The sequence below is a fragment of the Acipenser ruthenus genome, chromosome 4, assembly GCF_902713425.1.
Source record: "Acipenser ruthenus chromosome 4, fAciRut3.2 maternal haplotype, whole genome shotgun sequence".
In the NCBI taxonomy this organism is placed as follows: Eukaryota; Metazoa; Chordata; class Actinopteri; order Acipenseriformes; family Acipenseridae; genus Acipenser; species Acipenser ruthenus.
Window position 1 is genome coordinate 49,942,007 of NC_081192.1, and position 21,910 is coordinate 49,963,916.

At 37.5% G+C, this 21,910-nt stretch overlaps 1 protein-coding gene across 12 annotated transcripts in view; it reads left to right on the top strand.

Annotated features, from left to right (window-relative positions):
- Positions 1-11,714: 11,714 nt before the first annotated feature.
- Positions 11,715-21,910, top strand: part of LOC117400371 (A-kinase anchor protein 9-like) — a 166,556-nt gene continuing 156,360 nt past the window's right edge. For 7 of the 12 annotated variants that reach the window (XM_034918696.2, XM_034918699.2, XM_059022498.1 and 4 more), the window contains exon 1: positions 11,715-11,988. In XM_034918696.2, coding sequence (XP_034774587.2) covers positions 11,941-11,988 — 48 coding nt within the window. In that variant the 5' untranslated portion in view covers positions 11,715-11,940. The remainder of the gene's footprint in view (positions 11,989-21,910) is intronic. The other 5 variants (XM_034918729.2, XM_034000226.3, XM_034000234.3 and 2 more) reach the window with 1 other exon arrangement.

Genomic DNA, 21,910 nt, shown 5'->3' on the forward strand with positions numbered 1-21,910 from the left:
CGTCACTTTGACTAAAAATTAAGGTGAAATAAAGAGAGATAGATATACCATCAATTTCCAATTGTTCTGTTATTTCTTACCATATGGTGTCTTTCTTTTTATTGCCTTTATAACCACTGATGCTGGCATCATAAAGAACATTATATTTTTTGACTTTAATAATTAAATTCTCATTGATGTCAATTTCTCTTATTTCTGTGACAATTTCTGCGTGAACGAGACAGTGACAGTCTGACAGCCTCTCCTTCTGTCCTAGTAATTGTTTGTTGTGTACAGAAACATAGAAGGCTCACGCAGACAAAACGGCAGTAACAAGGCAATTCTATCTTTGGAGTATGGGGGGAGTTTGCGTAGCAGCTACAGAAATATAGAATGGTAATGTACACCTCCTCATGGTGAAACCCCCCCCCCCCCCCCACCACCACCCCCCAATGAAATAATACACTTGGACAGCTGTATTGGATTTACCGCTGTATCATGTATAAAGGGTTTCGCAGCCTCGCAAACAATAACAAACTTATCCACAAACATGAGAATCCATTGCACGGCCGTGAGACTCAACCTTGAGTCTTGACATGTATGCAAACCATCCAGTCCAGGGCACACTGTTCCCTTTACACAGCGCCCTCACAGGTCGGGAGGGAGATTTATAACCAAGATTCATTGTTTCACAAGAGTTCAATCAAAATTTGTGAAGAAAAAAAAATATTAGAATTGTATTGTTTGGTGAGCTAAACATTGTGTGTGTCTGTCTCCAAGGCTACCTATCTTATCTTGAAGCCTGAAGGTACCAACAATACTGCACCATTGGGTTGATTCACTGCTGACCCAGGAATGTGCATTGGAAGGCACTTGCTGTGAAGATGCTCAAAGCAACCACATGCCTAGCCTCTACTAGCAGGATCTGCTTTAGGATATGGCGAACAGAGAATTAGTCCCAACACATATAAAAAAATATATGTACTGTACAAAAATAAAATAAAAACCTCTATATTTTAATAGCAAGCCTGCAGGCTCAATCCACTCAATCGATGAATTCTCAGCGAAATGTTGCACTGTTACTAAGGAGGAACTTGAGGCTGCCCACCATTACACTAGAGTTTGAGACTGGCTCATACCAACAAGGAGAAACAGAGCACTAACACTTGGTCTGTTACAAAAAGAAACAGAAATCTAAAAAATACATTTTCTGCTTGTCTTAAGTACTCTATATCAACGGTGGGGTATACTAATAGCTTTTTTTTTTTTTTTAAATAAACACTAGACATTTTATTTTGTTTTGTTAACAATAATATATATATATATATATATATATATATATATATATATATATATATATATATATATATATATATCAGGCAGACTTGAGTATCAGTTTTATTTTTCACCATACCTCAATACCTCAATACAAAACACATTTTCTTCAAAATTGCCTTACTGTACATTACAACACAGATAACATAAGGCAAGTTAAATGGTTTCATTGTTAATAGCTACACATCTTAATGATCTAGTTGTTAAACTAAATTAAACTACACAATTATATTTCACTTACCTGTACATTGCACATTTCCGGGAGGGACTTGGGTAACCACCGATTGTGAAATAATGTTAGAACATCCATCAAATGGTTGTATCATCAAGCACGCATTCTGCTCTGTGGTACCCACTCTAGTACCGGATGTTTCACCACGTTGGACTTAAAGTAAGTGATATGATAAATAACCAGTAGATGGAAGTACAGTACATAGTTGGTTATCACAAATCAATATTCTAGTTAGGATTTACTGTCTTTATTGTTGTCTTGAGTGTTTTTGTTGTGAATATTGATTTCTGCTTATCTGCCAGCAATGGATTCAGCAGTACTTGAGTGCAACATTATTCAGCTTTCAAGCCAGAATGGCTGGGGAGCCAATTGTTGTTGTTAGGATTCTTCTTCTTCTTCTTCTTCCATCAACTTCAAACTCCTTCTGTTCGCATGCAATGTAACCAATCAACATCAAAATTGGTAGGTATCATCCTGTGTAGATTATAGTTCAGATGCAAAAAAAATTGCACTCCTGAATCAGCCAAGATGGCGGACTGATGCATTTTTTGGAAAAACCTTTCAAAATCTTCTTGAGAACCAGTGAACTGATTGATCTCAAACTTTGCATATGTCATCAGCAACCCGCTTCAAGTTTGCAAAGCAGATAATTTTTTTTTTATTTAGTAGTCGCCAATTAGTTTTTTGTAGTTTTCTCCCCAATTTAATAGTGTCCAATTATTTTTGTTTAGCTCAGCTCACCGCTACCACCCCTGCGCTGACTCGGGAGCGACGAAGAAGAGCACATGCTGTCCTCCGAAGCGTGTGCTGTCAGCCGACCACTTTTTTCACACTGCAGAGTCACCATACAGCCACCCAGAGCTACAGTGTCGGAGTACAACGCAGCTTACAGGCAAGCCCGCAGGTGCCCAACTAGACTACAGGGGTCGCTGGTGCGCAGTGAGCCGAGAACACCCTGGCCAACCTAAACCTCCCCCCCCCGGGCGGCGCTTGGCCAATTGTGTGCTGCCCCCTGGGACCTCCCGTCCTCGGTCGGCAAAGGAATAGCCTGCACATGAACCGACGACGTCCAGACTATAGGGCGCATCATGTACTCTATGCGAATGTTTTTACTGGATGCGCTACTCGAGAGCCCCCACTGCCACAAATTTTACCAAAAAGCGCCCCTAACAGCAAACTGCATTTATTTGAAAGCCGTTTGACCAACAAACTCCAAACTTGGTAGGCATCGATCCGGTGACAATGGAGTACAAATATGTCAAAATGGTGATTTTTTGTAAAACAATATGGCCGCCAGATGGACATTTACGTCTTAAATTTAAAACTGCCTCAGTTGACAAACGGTTTACTTGACTAACTCCAAATTTCACAAACATCATCCCTGTCACTGTATCAATACAACTGACTCTTAAAAACATGGTGTTGACCTGAAGCAAATTGGCCATCTGACACATTTTTTTTTTAGAAACCTTTTGAAATCTTCTTCTTGGGAACCAGTGAAGTGATTGATCTAACACTTGGCATATATGATCAGCAACCAAACCCACTTCAACTTTGCGAAGCAGAAGTTGACGCGATAAATTTTACTATCAAACTGGCTGCCACCAAATTCACCAAAACGTGTACCAAACAACAAACTGCTTCTGCTCGAAAAGCATTTAACCAACTTACTCCCAACTTGGTAGGCATCATCCCGGCGACAAGAGAATTCAAATATTACAAAATGACATTGTTTTGTTAAACAAGATGGCTGCTGGACCTGCATTTTCAAATTAAATTTAAAACTGCTTCAGTTTACTTGATTAACTCCAAACCTGAAAACCAACATGCCTGTATCAGTACAATTAACTTTTTCAAATATGGTGTTTGTATGAGAACCATGATGGGCGTCTGTGGCAGTGTGCCCCGCCCATGTGTTTGTTATGTGCTATATGTTGCGTGTGGTGTGTTAATGTTGGTGTATAGGTATTGGTGCACAGGATATAAATAGGTCTTTGTAGCCCGAGTGATTTAAAATATATAGTTGTATTTAGGCACGGGGATTGCATAAGAACTTCACGTGCTGATAAAGTATGCGAGCATGAGACTGCACAAATTAGTTCACGTGCCGAGATTCAAGTGAATGATTAATTAGTTATTTATTTCTTAGCAGACGCCCTTATCCAGGGCGACTTACAATCGCAAGCAAATACATTCAAGTGTTACAATATAAGTCATACAATAAGAACAAGAAATACAATAATTCTCAAGTGTGACAAACCAATTAGTACTTGAATCTCGGCACAGCTGTGTATATAGAGGCACGAAGCATTCACTCAGGGTTGTGTGTTCAGGGCAAAAGAATGTGAGGAGTTAAAAATAATAATAATAATAATAATAATAATAATAATAATAATAATAATAATAAATAATAATAAATAACAACTGCTACGAGTGCTGGAAGCACCAGCACCGTACTTGTTTTGAGTTTAGTGTTTCTTACCTGTTTGTTAGGGTCTGTTCGTTTTGTTTGTCTATTTATTTTGGCCTCAAGTGCCATGTTCTGTTTTTGTTCAACATTTTATTTTCTGTGTAAACACACTGAGTGCCGCAGCATCTCAGTTTCACCTGCCAGTACTGCCTGTCTGTGTGTTTCATTCTGGCCTGATGTCACCCCTACAGCCAGCTGGTCACACCGCCCGATGCATTTTTTTGAAAAAACTTTAAAAATCTTCTTGTGGAGAACTGGTGAAGTTACTGATTTCAAATATCAAGAACTAAACCCGCTTCTAATTGCTTAAGTGTTTGGTACTGGTACTGGGGCTTGGGAGCCGTAAAACTGCCTGGCAGTTCTAGTTATTATTATTATTATTATTATTATTATTATTATTATTATTATTATTCTTCATTCATTCATTCATTCATTCATTCATTCAAAATATTAGCCACAATTATTAGTCCTGCAATTCAGTCTACAATATTGTCTTATATGAAGTCTTATGACAGTGGTTGTATTTAATGAAATATACCATAAGTAACAATATTATATTTCATGTCGATATAGGTTAAAGGGTGTATTTACTGTATGTGTGTAAATGCAACTTAATGTTAATTTCATAATATGTCCTTGTAAACAAGACCTAATTATGGTTAATTAATTAATTACATTAACAATTAATGTTCCTTGGCATTTAGGTTCTCATATGATTGATGTACCCTAGATTGTTCTGTATTCTACACACAAACCTATCAGCAATAGCTACAACGACAATGAAGAGAGTGTGTGAACACGAGACTCCAGCAGCCTCAGCTCCTTCATAAAAGGGGGAGGGAAGCCAGTACTGGAATACAAAGTGTCAATGGTGGTGGTGGTGGTGGTGGGGTGTAGCTGTACAGACAATAGGTCCAGAAATAGGGAGGAGAACTCCATAATCAGACATGGCTCAACCCATTTCAAAAAGTAGCAGTAGCAAAGTGATATAGAGCATATAGAGGAAGGCACACAGATCACACATAGTTTGGTAAGATAACAGAAGGGGCCTGTTTCCTATGGGATTTAGATGCTCTCCTTTTCCTGAAAAACGTATGTCTGCATTTTGCTAGTTAAGTGCAGAATTAGCACAGTGCTATTAAGGCGGATTGTAAGCTAGGTATTATTACTAGTCATGTACAGTCTAGGTTGCCAGTAGAAACAGCTTGTGAGAGGAGCAGACGTAGTGTCTCGAGGCTTATTGCTGCAGCTGTTAGTGCAGGATCAGGAATGCAGAGCCAATTAAGAGTGATACTGGTCAAGCTTTTACTTCATCCACACCCCCATCACACACTAACACTAAAAATAATATAAAGAATACATTAGTATTCACAGAAACATGACACATTTATCTTTTGTAAGATGAATGTGTCATATTTCTGTCTTTGTAAGAAAATTGTATATTTTTTTCCCAGTACTAGAGTAATCTATATTTTTAATATGACTTGTGTAATGAACTGGCTTTCAGAATCCCTTCTCAAAAGTGCAATAGGTCACATGTTACCCTTTTACTTTTATCCTCCATTTAAGTCAGCTGACATGGTCTTAGTGTTCAGCTGTACACTTTATTTCTATTGCATATTGGGCAGCAGTGTGGAGTAGTGGTTAGAGCTCTGGACTCTTGACCAGAGGGTCGTGGGTTCAATCCCAGGTGGGGGACACTGCTGCTGTACCCTTGAGCAAGGTACTTTACCTAGATTCCTCCAGTAAAAACCCAACTGTATAAATGGGTAATTGTATGTAAAAATAATGTGATATCTTGTAACAATTTTAAGTTGCCCTGGATAAGGCCGTCTGCTAAGAAATAAATAATAATAATATAATATTATCTGCGGGTTTAAGGCTGGTCTAAGTCACTAATACAGGCATTTAAATACATTATATAGTCAAGCTGTTTCTATTTGCCCATTTATTTTAACTCATTTAAATATCTTTGATATAATAGTTCAATTATGTAGCTGCTTTATTACTTAAATGTGGTCATCATTTTAGGATCTGTCACGGCAAAGTACTGAAATGTCTAGCAGTGAGGACAGCTTCCACTGTCACAGGTTAATTATGCTTTGTTCGCCAGTTCTCACTTAATGCATGCTGTCAGGCTGCCCTGTATAATAATGATCACATTCACATATCATTTAATACAGCTTCATATCTTGTCAATGAGTATTGGCCTCTGAAACTCCATGAATAACTTGTTTCATACTTTAAACATTCTGAGTAAAGAGTACATAAAAAACAAAATATTGACTTTCAGTAGACAAGACTGTTTTGATGGTTTAAATAAATAAATACAAAAAGTTACAAGAAATTAGTGTATTCAATCAAAACAGACTTTTACTTTGTGACTAGGGCCCTGTGGTTTTTAGCCTTGGGTAATCTTGCTTTCACTTTAAATATTTATTTTTGATGATGAGTTTTACCTTGCGGATCTTTGTTGTTGAAACTCCAGTTAGTTATACAATCAGGAACGTTGAGTGCTATATATTACCCAACGTCTTTGTGTCTCACTAGTTCCTTTTTTCATAGTTTGTAATTAATATATTGACTATTCACAATAACTTGTACACCATAAATTAGTATACTTTTGATTTGTAAAAAAAAAAAAAAAAACTTTTTTTCATAGGTTTCTTTTTATCACTGCTTTCTATATATTTTTTCTGCAAAAACAAACAAAGCAAGACATGGGTCTAAAGCCTGATACCATGACAACCTGAAATGTGTTGCCTGCCTGCAGACAAACTAATTGATTCTGGAGCTAAGGAAGAGCAGACCTGGTCAGTACCAGGATGGGAAACCTAAAAGCAGTAATTGCTGCAGGAAGTGCTGTTGGTGCCTTAGCAGGGAGGCTTTCTCCAGTAAGGGCTAGAACATCACCAATACCCAAGCAGCACTGTGCTGTAAGAGGTGTAGTACCTTCAGGTGTTGGAGATATCATATTCTCTATAGATAGTGTATCTTCAAAAGTAGAACTATATGATAGAATTTTACAGTGTTGAAGTCATTAAACTGTGAACTGATATGGCCTCCCTCCACCCCCAGAATATCACACCACACTTTTTAATAATGTACTTGGAAAAATGAAAAGCCTCTTAAAATGTCCTGGCCCTTGGTATCCCTTCTTCATGCAAACAAGCACTTGCTTCTCTCATCCACATGCACTGTTATTGCCCTAGGTTGGCCCACATCTGGCCTTATACCCCTTTGGCCAGGTGCTTTATTGTGTGTTGGTTGGAACCAGGCTGCCCCACTCTCATACAGTATGTTCACTAGATGTGGGATTTTATGCATTTGCTTTAACTGGAACAGATACAAATGCACCTAAAGCTTTTGTTTCACTATATTATTGTGTTTGATATAATGTTATAATGTATAATGTTAATAGAAAAAGAAACAATAAGCAAAAAAAATAAAAAAAAGTTATTTTTTTCACCAAGGTTGCTTCTGCTCTGCCCACTCTGTTTGGTAGGATTGTGTCTCTGGTGGACTTTTGAATGCAAATTGCACATTGAAGTAACAAGAAGGTTACATTTCCCAGAGGCAACCACAAAGCCTTGGTAAATGGAGCATGCCTAGATATATTGTTGGCGTAGACAGATTTTCCAGTAGGCATGCTGAGCTGGGTTATGCTGGACTAGAGGAATGATGACCAAGGTTAAAAAATTCATCAAATGGTTCTTGAATGAAGAATATGCATGCGTTTTATGTACCCTTCAAAAAAAGGAATGCATAGCAGATATTTTTTCTTCAATCTCATTGCAACAAAAGTTGATCAAAAGAATTGTATTTTATTTAAACACGTTTTGCTGATAGAGTGTCACATTGTCAGGATCGAAAAAGCATGACGCCAAAACAACAAAACACGTGAATATTCCCAAAATTAACCATTTGCTTCAGACTTGCAATATTCACGTGCGTTCACTGCACATACAACACGCCAGGATGTGGCTATAAAAGTGGAGGGTTCTCAGTTTGCATGTCTTATTGGTGTTCGCTGTAGACACATTTGAAGTTATGCCTAGACTTACCAAGCTCAACGGAATAATGCTATTGGACATTTGGAAGTTGGCGAATCTCAGTCCGATGTGGCACGGCATCTGAATGTTTCCCAGAACACTATAGGACTAAGTAACTATAGAACTTTGGCACCGATACCAGCAACGTGGAACAACACTTGACCAGCCAAGATCCGACAGACCACGTGTGACGACAGCAGCCCAGGACAGATTTATACACTTACGTGACAGGTTCACCACTGCAACCTCTACAACATCTGCAGTACCAGGAATGCGTAGAATTTCCGACCAGGTATCCGAGCAAGGCCAGTTAGAGGAGTGATTCTTACGACGCAACATTGTCGACTACGACTTCAGTGATGTCATAATCACTGAGTATGGCCCATACAAAGATGGAGAAACGTGGTGTTGAGTGATGAATCAAGATTTCTGCTTCGACGTGCAGATGGAAGAGCCTGGGTATACAGGCGACATCATTAATATTTTGCGGCCAACTGTGTGCGACAGGCTGACAGATTTGGTGGTGGGTGTGTCATGGCGTGGGCGGCAATCTCAGACAGTGGCAGAACCAACCTTGTTCATGTTCAAGGCAACCTGACAGCTCAGTGCTATTGTCATGAGATCATACTGCCTCATGCGATCCCATTCATGAACCAGATCTGAACCCCATTGAGCATTTGTGGGACGAGCTTGATCGACGTGTGCGACGACGTAACCCCGAGCCACAAACGTTACAAGGACTTTTCCAGGCACTTGAGCAAGAGTGGGTTGCCATTTCCTGGCATGTTATCCAGGCTCTGATTCAATTCATGGGCAGGAGTTGTCAGGCTCTCATCGATGCCAATGGTGGGCATACCCATTACTAATTTCTGTTGACCTTGAACTTTGTTTGACCTTTGAAAGTGACTTTATTGAATGTCTTAATGATTTCTGTACAGGTTAAGTTTCTTTGGAACTGTCTATTTTACTATGTAAACTGCAGTACTAATGCTATAAAAAGTACATTTAAAACATCTATGTATTTCTTTTTTTGAAGAGTGTATTTGGTATGAATAAATACTCTCTTTGTCTAATTTATTTTTTGTCTTTTAACAAAATAGTCAACCATTAAGTTATCTTATAATGTATCAAGCATACTTTAATTAGGGATATTTTTCACATAAAATGCTATACGAAAATATATTCACACAAACACACACACACACACACACACACACACATATAGGCTTTAATTCACATCTAATGGGAGGTCATTGAAGTAGAATTGTCATGAAGCATTACAAGTGATGAGGTACCACTATACAGAAGCAAATTGTAGGCTGTATAACATTGTATTTGAACAGTAACAATGTTGTAGCACTAATAATCTTTGTTATCACTCCTTTTATAATACAGTTCATTTTACTTTGATCAATTACTTTCAGAAACAATACATTTTTATTAATCATCAAATAAGTTCCTATTTTTAGTATTAATCCACGCCACAAGCCTGAACTTGATTATTTCCTTTTTTGTTGTATATTGTACAGTGTCTGGATGTGGTACAAAACCCATTAGGTCCAAAAAAGGCCAAAATGGCCATGTTGTGCTCTGTAAGTAATATTGTGTCCTGCATCACTTTATTGATGACTTGAGCTGTAGGTACTTAGGTTACTGTGTCTGACATATTACTCCTCTGGTATGAATTATGCATACCCTAAACTTTCAGATGGTCTGGAACTCCAGCTTTTTAGCTGCTCTCAAAGTAGCAACAGGCAGAGGCAGGGTAAAACAAAGTTAGCTTGAAGAATGTCCAAAAGAAGATGGATGGAATTAAAGATTTGCCAGACTATCAGCTGCACAACCCCAGTGTCCAGGAGACAACGGCCTCCATCCCCTGCTGCAGGTAAGAACCCCGGTGTTACCAATCCATTCTATCAAGTTACACAGTGTAGCTTTTACAAGATCCCAGTATCATTTCTATACAAACATTTCTGCATTCGTGATCTGTTTTCCGATCATGTGCACAGAAGAATTGTATTGTTGTATTTTATATACTATTCTAGCAGATGTTTTTTTTAAAGATCATATTTTTATTAAATATGTATATATTATATAAGGCATTTATATAAAATATATTTCTAGGAATCTATACATTTTGTATTGCTTTTAACATTTTGGGTTATTTGATTTATCATAATGAGCCTTATTATCAATACTTTTTAGTACTGTTTTTTGAATAGTTTTTTTAAAATATTAAAATAAAGCAATTTCCTAATTGTGTTTAAGACTGTTGTTAAAGAAGATAAGTTATACAAGATTTGAATAAGGTTTGAATGAGGTAAAGCTTTGTGAATAGGACCAAATAATGATTATTAATTAATTCAATTAACAAATCAACTTTGTGGATTGCATAGGACAGAAATTTAGATTGCATTACTTTGCACTTTCTGATTTACTCCATGTTTTACAAGTATGGTCATTTGTTATTATTATTATTTTATTTAACCAGGAAAACTTAGCTAAAAAAATAATACCTATTTGAACCGCATGAATATAATATATTAAATACTGGCTTTGGTTTGGAAAATATAAATCAAATCTATTTTTTTCCTTTATATATATATAAAGGGAAAAAATAAATAAATAAATATATATATATATATATATATATATATATATATATATATATATGTTAATTAGAATTGATACAGATTTAAAGATAGAAATAAAAATGATGTCACAATATATAGAACACCATTACATCATGTAAGAATAAATCCTGGATTTGAATATAAACAATAACAAGTAGTTGTCATGCCGTCCTAAACCTATAAATACCTCCAATGTTTTGATTCAAACACATGCTCCCTTGAGAAAGATATGTACAACATATCGAAACGTTGGGCAGCTGGCTCTTTGAGCTAATATATATGATACAGTAGCATCTGTTGTGATTACAACAATAACAGTATAATAAAAAATAAAAAAAAGCTTTGCAACTCCTGCAGTTTTATGCATTGCAGTTGAAGGAGGATGGAAGAACTGCTAGAATCTCATTCCACATTCACATGTAATTTGAAAATTGAAATGGTATTGTTATCTTTGTTGTTAGGAATTGAAAGTTTAAGAAAGCAAGTAATGTGGGTAGTAGTTTGATCTACCTGCACTGTCACCCTCTTGCCTGAAAACATGTAATGTCGATAACTTTGAAATCAGTTTGCAGAGTTCTCAGTACACGGACATCCATGTTTTATTTAGTCCGATTTTGTATATAATGTAAGCCCATATTGTGCTATTAAATATGCCTAATTAAATTCCTATTTCTCTTTCTTTTTTGCTTAAATTGTATAAAGATTGTTTTGTAGATATGTTAACAGATTTCTATGTTTTTTTTGTTTTTTTTAAAGACCATAAATTATTCTGTGAATGTGTTTCTGTAGTCACTGTGTTGCTTTCTATATATTTCATCAACCTAAACAAAGCACTTAAAGCAGTTCATAGTATATTCATCTGGGTGATGTCCTTAACTCATAACATACCTTATAAACACATTGCAGGGTGGAATTAATGTAGTGCAACAGTTAAAATACATATTTGTTTGGCACATTCCCTCACCTGTCACGTTATTGATCCTCCTCAAGACTATTTTGGAGGCGTAACTAGTTACCTGACGTCATCACCCCCTAGTCCTTGTGTTTACGTGGATATGAACATGGCGACTTCAGTAACACATTAGGAAAGAATGTTCTCACATTTGTTAAACGCAGCTTCTGTAAACGTAGAAAACTAAAGCCTATACCGATATAGTATAATTTATAATAAACACATTTTGATTGACACGTTTTCTGAACTATTCGGTTTTTTTGGCTCTGGGTGCAGGGGCAACAGTCATGGAAGACGAGGAGAGACAGAAAAAACTGGAGGCCGGCAAAGCTAAGGTATGAATCTGACAGAAAAAACTGTCAATAGATTATATAATTAAATTCAATATGTAATTGTATCAAAATGGTCTGTTCTCCGTGCTGCAGTTTGACGTTACTTTTAGTGTCAGGCATTGTCACATTTACAAGATACTGCTTAGGCCACGTCTTGTTACTTAGTATTCGGGCAGCTGCTGTCACAGTGTCAGTGTATAATTTAAACTGTAGGCAGTTTAGTCACCATGAAGCCTAAATGTACAGTACTCCGTGAAAGAGAACAATTACATGAATTATAGTTACCAATAGAGTACTAGCACAAAAACCCCCAAATAATAAATAAATAAATAAATAAAAACACGTTAATATACATGCACAATAAGATTTTGAAGGGACATACCTTTGCAGTGAAATATACATGGTCTTTTTACTACTTGCAGGTTTTCTGTTCAAGAATCAATGTATCATCGCAGAAGTAGCTACATAGTATGTAGTAATACACACTAAAATAAAAACAAAACAATAATCTTATTTATTTATTTATTTGTTTGTTTGTTTGTTTGTTAAGTGCACTTGCGGTCTTAATCATTTTCTTCTGTTGATGATTATAGTATTTGTAAAAAATATCAGAAATAACCATGCTTTTTTAGAGTTTAAAAAAAGAGTCTTTGTATTAACTGCAATAGAAGATATACGGTTAACTTGGTCATGGTTATAAGTTGTTTTTGGATAATGTGGAGGAGGTGTTCAAAAAATAGCCTAGATGTTGCCATAGCACCTAAAAAATATTATGAAATGGTGGTGATCATAAGAAGGCTGTCCTGCTCATTTTCTATTTTTCTTGATTACCCTTTGCAAACTCACTCCTTAATTCCCTTATTAGCAACATATTATTCTATGTTCAGTTTACTGTGTGCTAGACCTTAGCTACCGCCATGGACATTATACCCAGGCTAACTTTACTACTAAACTGTCAAATGACACTATAGTAATATTGTTTTACCTTAACATGCTTCACATTGATTTGATTGAGTTGTTTAGATACAAGTTTGTTTTACCATCAGGGAAACCTATAGAAAAGAATATTTTCTCTGTAGTGCATTAGCAGTTCACCATGGTAGATATGGCTCCAGTGTGGGCACTGTAGTGAGGTATGGTTTGAGTAAACCTAATAACCAGGATATCCTGTGTGGAACTGTACCTACTTGTGTCTCTGAAGCTGGTCTCCACTGCCCACAGGGACAGCTTGTTACAGTGCACTGTATCACTTTTCTAACTGAGTCAGGTGATTTGGGTACTGAATGACTCTTGTCAGAGCTGCAAATGAAGCTGTGATTTAGAAAGGAAATGTTTTTGTACTTCCCTGATGGTATCCTTCCTCCCTACCGCCCTTATCATTGCACCACCATTCTGCTTACGACTAGCTGACCTCATTTCACATTTACAGTACAAATGTCTTTTCTCTGGAATGGCCTGTGAGACTGACTATTGTGCATTTTGGTAAATGCATACAGTATTGAATGTATAGTGCAGTCATATTCATACTGTAACTATGGTAATGTCTCCAGCATTTCAGTAGTAGTGTTATTAGTACACATTATTTTGGAGGGATTACATTTCAGTTGTTATTGAACTCTAAGTTCCCTTTAAGACTTTCAATTAGTTAGCCTCTGTGGCTAAAGTAACTTAGTATTTTTTAGTCACACTGGAAAAACTAGTCACACCAAAGAATATTAAAGAAAACCGTAAAACTGTTTTATTGTACACAATACAATAAACATATTGACTATAACTGTGTCCAACAACCCTCTCCCCTAAAAACCACACTCACCACAGGTTTCCCTAAACACAAATAATATAGGTGAGCTTTTCAGCTTCCAATGCAAGCCTGATTGATATACAAACAGCACACTGTCACTGGTAGAATTCATACTGTCTGTCTGTTACAACTTCACAAGGCTAAAATAACATTTTACTACATGATTTTTGTGGACATTTGTTAATACAAAATGTTTATACTTAACAATAATATAAACTGGTTATGAACATACTGTTTCAGCAAGACACAAAGGTGTATTTTATTTGAAAACAAGTAGATATTTAAATGCCAGACCCTACCCTTTCCTTACACATTTAACAGTATATTTAAAGTGCACTATAGCTCTGATTCCTGTTTAGTCAGTGCCAAACTTAGTCCCACGTGAAAAAATGTGCTTGCAGATTTCCTAAATTCTGAATTGGTTTGCAGATATTAATGTGCTGCACCTTTACATTATTTTAACAGTATCACGGTTTTCTTTCCACTGCAGTACGGTAAAGCAAAACTACCCGTAGACAGTGCTATAAGTGTATAATAATATAAATGTCTCCCTGACCAGCTGCAGCTCTAGTTACACAAGCTTGAAATATTAAGTAGGATTGTACAGCCACGACTGTGTTTTAAAAAAGTGTTTTTTCCGCCTTGTTTTTTCACGTGGGAGTACTGACAGTAATATTGCACCGATTCCAACATTAAAACTCAATAAATCATAGTGAAGAGGAATCCTTCTTTTTAAAATAATAAATGTTTATTCTTTTATTAATTGTTCCTCTTCTGAATCTTCTTGGAGCCATTCTGTTACTATTTCCAAACTGTATTTCAGCACATTTTCTAATCTACTATTGTTTCTATTTCTTGACTTCTTTTTTCTTATTTCTTGCCATTCTCTTCTTTTTATTCTCAGCAAGCCTGGCCATGGCTTGAGCAGATGTCAGCGATTCCCCATATTTAAGGGTTGTGATTCTCTGCTTCTTGATGTTTTCTTTGTTGCGTGGTGTGATTCGTTTTAGAAAGAAATCCTTGATGGTGTCTTTGTCAATGGCAGACGAGCTTGAGTGTGCTGAAGTTGATGGCTGGGGTGCTGACATTTGCTCATGTGGATGACTTGCCACTTCAATGTTAGTAATGTTTAGAAAGTTGGAACCAGGGATGGTTTCTACACTCAGGATGATCTGGGACATGGATTCCTCATTGGTAGATGTCTGCAAGGGTAATGAACATGATTGTGCTGGGGGAGACACAACTAAGGTGTCAGGTGTGCTCCTCCCTGGCATGGCTTTGAGAAGGGGCAGTTGTATGGTAAGATCCTCCAGTGAATCAGCGTTGCCAGCAGCCACTTCAGTGTATGGTGTGTAACTCTCCGTCACCTCGCTGCTCACTCGATCAGGGTTCAAGGGATAAATCCCGGTGCTCCCAAAGCCACTCTTCAGGTTCTCGGACTTCATAGCTGTCTCCAAGACATCACTCAACTTCGAAGGAAAATCTTCTTTCCTGATTTTGTCCCTGGAGACTCGTGAGTGACATCGTAGTTTCTTTCTCCACTGCCTCTTCACCTCCCCAAACACTGCCTTGTCCAAAGGTTGCAGAATGTGGGTGAGGTGAGAGGGGAGTCGCAGGAGCACCACATTGTTTTCTTTTGCTATTTGAGCAATTCTCAGGGAGATGTGGGAGGCGTGGCCATCAAAAATGAGGATCCGTGGAGAGCTCATGTCAGACCATTTTGAGAATTCTTTCAAGAAGAGGTTTTGGAAGTAGTCCTCAAATAGTGCTCTCTCCATCCACCCATGATCATCACCGCATACCTGGCCAATTCAGGACCATCCTTACACCAGGTGCTGTAAAGGTTTTTTCCTTTGTACACTACATAGGGGGGTAGGCTCTGGTCTGCAGCATTCCCAGTAATGCACACTGTGATTTGCTCTCTACCACTCCCTCCTGTGTTTTGGTAGACATTTTTCAAGCCCTTAGGGGCCAGGACCTTCTCAGAGCTGGGGTCAGTCATAAAGCCTGTTTCATCCACATTATATATGTTTTGTGGTTTGTCATGCAGCTTTGTGTCATCCATTGCCTTTCCAAGCACTTGGTTGAACCAGTGGGCATGTACTGATGAGTCAGCAGATGCCTTGGCTCTTGCTTCTGGAAACTGCTCAGACTTTCGCACTATAAGCTCTGGGTGGTCTCTCATAAACCTCTCAAACCACTTCCGTACAGGTCTCCCATTTATGAATGGGGTCTCCATATCCTTAGTCTTCACATACTCTTCAACTAGATCTAAAAGATCTGATTTTGTGAAGCCCCAACCCCACTGGCAAAGGACCTACAAATGATAGTGGGAAAACTGGGCTTTAATCAATTCATATTTCTAACTGGTATTTAGTGCCTAATTTCCTTACACACTGCCTAACAACTGCCTTACTCCTATTCTTGTTTACCTAGGCTATATGGTTTAACTTAGCTTACTATAGGCTATCCTACCTGAAGACAGCCTGAAATCTCCCTCTCTGTCTCTGTAATAAGGTAGGTCTCATGTCCCTGATGTGCCTCAACCATTATGTCATTCTTCACTCTCTGCCTCAAGGATTTCCTGTCCACTCCAAACTTCTTGGACAGTGCAGACAGGTTGCTAACTGTACCCTCTCGGTAAAGACTACATGCCTCTAACATGCGTGTGCACGAACTGTAGTTTCTTCGTACCTTAGCCATCTTAAAGCTGTAAAAATAACATTTTAGCTATTTTTTTAGATTAACTCTACATGTTTCCAATCAAAATATGATTATATTCTGTTAACATACATTTTATATACACAGTCTATGTAAGTGGGCTTAAAAGGAGCGCACTGGGCTTAATTGGAACAGCAGCAGTTTTTGGTAAAAAAAACTCTACCTATTATGTATTTAGAAACCAATTGTCTGGGCTATAAATAAATAATGTAGACTACAACATTATGCAAATTAATATTGATCATAATTTAATAAGTTAGTCTTATTTTCATTTACATTCTACTCAGAGGCACTGTTTTTTGTGGTACTGTACCCTTTAAGCCCACCTGAGAAAATTGTGAATTTTACAAAAACTACAGACATGTACAACTATTCAAGGTTAATTTAAGATTAATCTAGGACAAAATGCTTTGGAAAATGCAAGCCAATAATACTTCTGATGTATTATATTGGTGTCGCACACTACCTTATGTCCCTAGCATGTTGACTGTGACATGTGGTACTATCGCTACCTCTCTAAAGCAATCTTTTGATTTAGCTGGAAACTATTATTAATATCATTGTTCTCAGTTTTACTATGCATATTTAAGAACATTAATCTCTTAAATTTACATTAAGTATTCGTACTTACCCCAAAAGAAGCTCAAAAGATGTGAAAAAAGTGTTTTTCTGGGGGTCGCCTCCACAGCAAAGTTTTTTCTTCACTTTCAAAATGGCTACTAGGAAGTGACGGCACATGGTAAACCATATCTTAATAAACACACATCTCATTGGCTTAAAATAAAAACTGGTATGGAAAAAACAAATGCATGCATTGGTGGAGAAATCAAGCAGCAGAACATATCATATTTTTTCTTTTTTATTTGAAGTCAAACATGGTAGTGGGCTTAATGGGTACATGGGCTTAATAGGTGCACTTACCCAATCAGTTAACAAGCTGACAGTTTCAGGCCCAGCTACCTCTGCAGGTCAGTAACTGCCAGTAAAGGATTGACACAGAGGTTTTTAACACTGTACGCCTTTTTTTTTTAACATACTGTACAACTCCATGACTCCATTGTCTGATTCACAACATGCATTTACATTGTAATTGAAAGTACTGTATTAACACCAAAGGTAATGCTATTAATTTCTGTATTGTTCTGCATGTCGAGATATATAGTTGCATGCTTTGCATCCTAAATTTGTCCCAGAAAGCAGGGCTGAATTCTGTGGGTTTGCATACTATTACATAAAACCTTATAATTACACAGGCAATACAGTATCATCCCTTTGTGAAGTTTAGTTGTATCCATTTTTTTTTTAAACTGTGTAAGCATTAGCCTACTGTCTATTTTAATTGGAGGTTGCTGGGGGTGGAGTGAGGGGGACACATCACTATGGGCATTGCATACAGATAATGTACACATACAGAATGCCTGCAGGAGGGCTAGTGATTCAGTTTTTACAGCTTTCAGGGGTGTGCAATTTTTGAAAAAAAACTTGTTGTCCAACGGACAAAATGCTAGAAAAATCTACTTTCCCCCTACCCGTCACACAAAACACACAAAAAAGTAGAATATAACTTGTAGGATTTTGGTTTTATTTTACAGTGAGCACAATCGATCAATTAGTGATTAACAGGGGTGGCTCTAACCTTGTAGCTTGACTTTTTCACTAAATTCTTCAAGATGCACAAAAGGTTCCCTGAGACCCCACCTCACCAAATTTATAACATACTGTAACAGGGCCAGGGGCCCTGTACATGAAAAGGGGGCAGGGCAAAGCCCTGCAGTAATATGTATTTGTTTGTTTTAGAACGGGGTACTCCCTGTGTATTGTTTTGTGTTTGTATTATGATTTATTTTTGTATTTAATGACAGCGAAAAGCCATGGGGTATTTTGTTGTGACAAGCTTTGGGATGTGAGGAGTCGTATCTTATATATGAATGAGAGTCTGTTTCTTTGTAGAAAATTGTAGTATTGATGGTACAATTAGAAACCGTGATGGTAATGTCGAAGAAAGAAATTTGTTTAGAAATGTTCCATGTATATTTTAGAGCTGGATGAAACTGGTCAATAAAATGTATGAAATCCATTAAATTTTCATTCGTTTTATCTGAGGTGCCAAATATGTTGTCAGCGTATCTAAGATATAACATTGGTGTATGTCCCTTGTACTGTTGAAAAACTTTATTTTTTCGACCCATCCAATAAAAAGAGGGCCCCATTTTTGTTCCCATACTGACACCTCTAACTTGTTTATAAAAGTCTCCATTAAAGGAGAAACAATTCAAAGAAAGGACGAGTTGGGCTAGTTGCAAAAGAATATCGGTTGCAGGTTCTTTTACTGTCCGTTTATCAAGGAAGTATTTTAGTGCTTGTAAACCGTCACTGTTGGGGATAACTGTGTAGAGGCTTTTGACATCCATTGAGAAGAAAGTTATATTTTCATTGTTACCATTTAAAGAAAAATGATCTATTATTTGCAAGAACAAAAAGGTGAATGTCCTACAGTGGCCCAGTCAAAGTCCTGATCTCAATCCCATTGAGAATCTGTGGCACTATTTGAAAATTGCTGTCCACAAGCGTCGTCCAACCAACCTGAACAACCTAGAGCAAATCTGCCAAGAAGAATGGGACAAAATCACTCCGACACTGTGTGCAAAGCTGGTACATACTTACCCCAAAAGACTTAAAGCTGTTATTGCAGCGAAAGGTGACTCTACCAAATATTAATGTGTGGGGGTTGAATACTTATGCAAGCAAGATATTTCAGTTTTTTATTTTTCTTAAAAATATTTCCCAACGTAAAACCAATGTCACCTTACAATAATTGATTTTGAGTTTCAGTGTTTTAAAATAAAATATCAAACAGAACAAAATTTCAGTGTACCATTTGTTATTCAGTAATATGAGAGAATTGGTCAGGGGTCTGAATACTTTTGCAAGGCACTGTGTATGTATATGTATGTATGTATGTATATATATATATATATATATATATATATAATTAGTTTTTTAATATGCAAAAGTGCCTTTATTTTTTTGTTTTGCCATTCTCCCTAAATTTTTGGATCCCCTCCTCCCCATTGGCTGCAGCATAGGTGGGGGAAGCCCCCCAGCACACAAAAATGAAATTCAAGCCCTGATATATATACTGCCTATAGAAAAATACAAAACTGAAAGATCATAATTGGATAAGTCTCCACCCCCATGAGTTAATACTTCGTGGAAGCACCTTTGGCAGCAATTACAGCTGTGAGTCTGTTGGGATAGGTCTCTTTGACCAGTCTTGGCCATAAAAGCCTGTAGCTCTTGCAAAGTTGCCATTGGCCTCTTGGTAGCCTCTCTGATCAGTCTCCTCCTTGCTCGGCCATCCAGTTTGGAGGGATGGCCTGATCTAGGCAGGGTCTTGGTGGTGCCATACACCTTCCACTTCTTAATAATCGTCTTGACCGTGCTCCAAGGGATATTCATGGCCTTTTGATATTTTTTTATACCCATCCCCTGATCTGTGTCTTTCAACAACTTTGTCCTGGAGTTCTTTTGAAAGTGCCTTGGTGCTCATGGTTGAGTCTTTGCTTTGAAATGAACTACCCAGTGGAAGGAACCTACAGGAACTGCTGAATTGATCCTGAAATCATGTGACTCGCTACAATTTAACACAGGTGGAGGCCACTTAACTTGATGTGTGATTTTTGAAGGCCATTGGTTACACCTGAGCTAATTTAGGATTGCTATTACAAGGGGGTGGACACTTACCCAACCAAGCAATTTCAGTTTTTATTTTTAAATCATTTTCTACAAATTTTCTAGAATATTTTTTTCACTTGGAAGTTGTGAGGTAGGATGTGTAAATAAATGAAAAAAAAACAAACAATTTGAATGCATTTTAATTCCAGGCTATAAGGCAACAAAGGTGAAAGTTTTGAAAGGGGGTGTAGACTTTCTATATATATATATATATGGAGAGAGAGAGTTTTAGTGAGTTATTCTTGGCTCGCTCTGATAAGGCCAAGTCTCAGGCAGTAATTGTGCGTGCTGTGCTTATTCTTTAATACTTTTTTCCCTTTAACAGTGTGGTGTATGGTGTGTAGATAACTGGAAAAAAATCCTCATTTAGATGCATGAAACTCTGAGACACCGACACAACAAAATGTGAAAAAAGTTCAAGGGGGTGTAGACTTTCTGTAGGCACTGTATATGTACATACAAAACTGTAAACGTGTTTTTTTTTTTTTAAAGTAACATTAAAAAAAGAAATACTCAATTCCCATTATGTAATGTGAATGCGCTTTAAGGGAAACAGACTTCAATGTAGCACCCTCAGTAGCACAAGCCCCACAGATGTAACACTAAAACTTTTCCTGTGCATTTACATACTGCTCTTTCACATCGGGCACAGATATCAGAAGTTTTATTTTTATTGCATTTAGCTACCTGGCATTGTTTTCTCTTTCGTGTGTCACTGGGTGCAGCACTGAATCCAGGATGAGCTGCATTTGCCTGCTGCTTTGCAGTTTTCTGATCGAAATGTTTCTGCCGAAGCTCTGTGGCTATCTTCAAGTAAAGTATTGTAAAATACAGCGACTGGCCACTGGTGAGAATTTCGTACTTTGTGTCATTGTAGAAATCAACAGTCTCTATTTTTCTTGTCAACAGTCCCGATGGCAACTGACGTATGAAGGGAGCTGAGAATAATTATATTCTTTCTCGACTTACACTTGTAAACCGCGTATCATAGTCATTGTGTTTCAAAATTGTACTGGAGTACAGCTGTAGTAGCATTTTGCGAAGATGGTGGAAGCTCTCTTCTTGCTTTGACTGTTCCAACCATGCTGTTTTTTTTTCTTCAACTCTTGCCGATTGCAGTGAAGAAAAAAACGGACAGAAGTAACATTCCTCCATTTTCCTAGTATGGTTCCATCACCCAAGTACCACATTGTCACTAATCTGTCTGAAGGCGGGCACTTCTCTTTGCTCTCAAATCAAAACGCAAAAATCTCAAGATTTCTCAAATGACATTGTCTATAAAAAAGCAATTCCCCATTGTATAAACCAAAAGTTCACATGGTAAAGTCTTTTGCCACCATACACTCTATGAACATACAGGATTGCAATAAACGCTTATAATTCCTTCAACGGCATTGCCCAGGAATCATTTTGTATCCTATGTGCCACCACTACAGTACAGCATTGAATGTGGTGTAGCATTCGCATATCGATCAGTAAATGAAAAGCAGTGAGAGTGCTATCGATGTTGAGTTTTGCGAACGGCGTGGGACCTGAGGTTTCAGTCAACATTTTGTGCAGCCCGTCTTTCCACAGCATCAACACCGGGATTTGTCATTTCCTTGATAGTGCCATCCTTCCCAGTCTCCTGAACGCCTCTTTGTACTGCCGATGCAGCTGGAGTCGCTG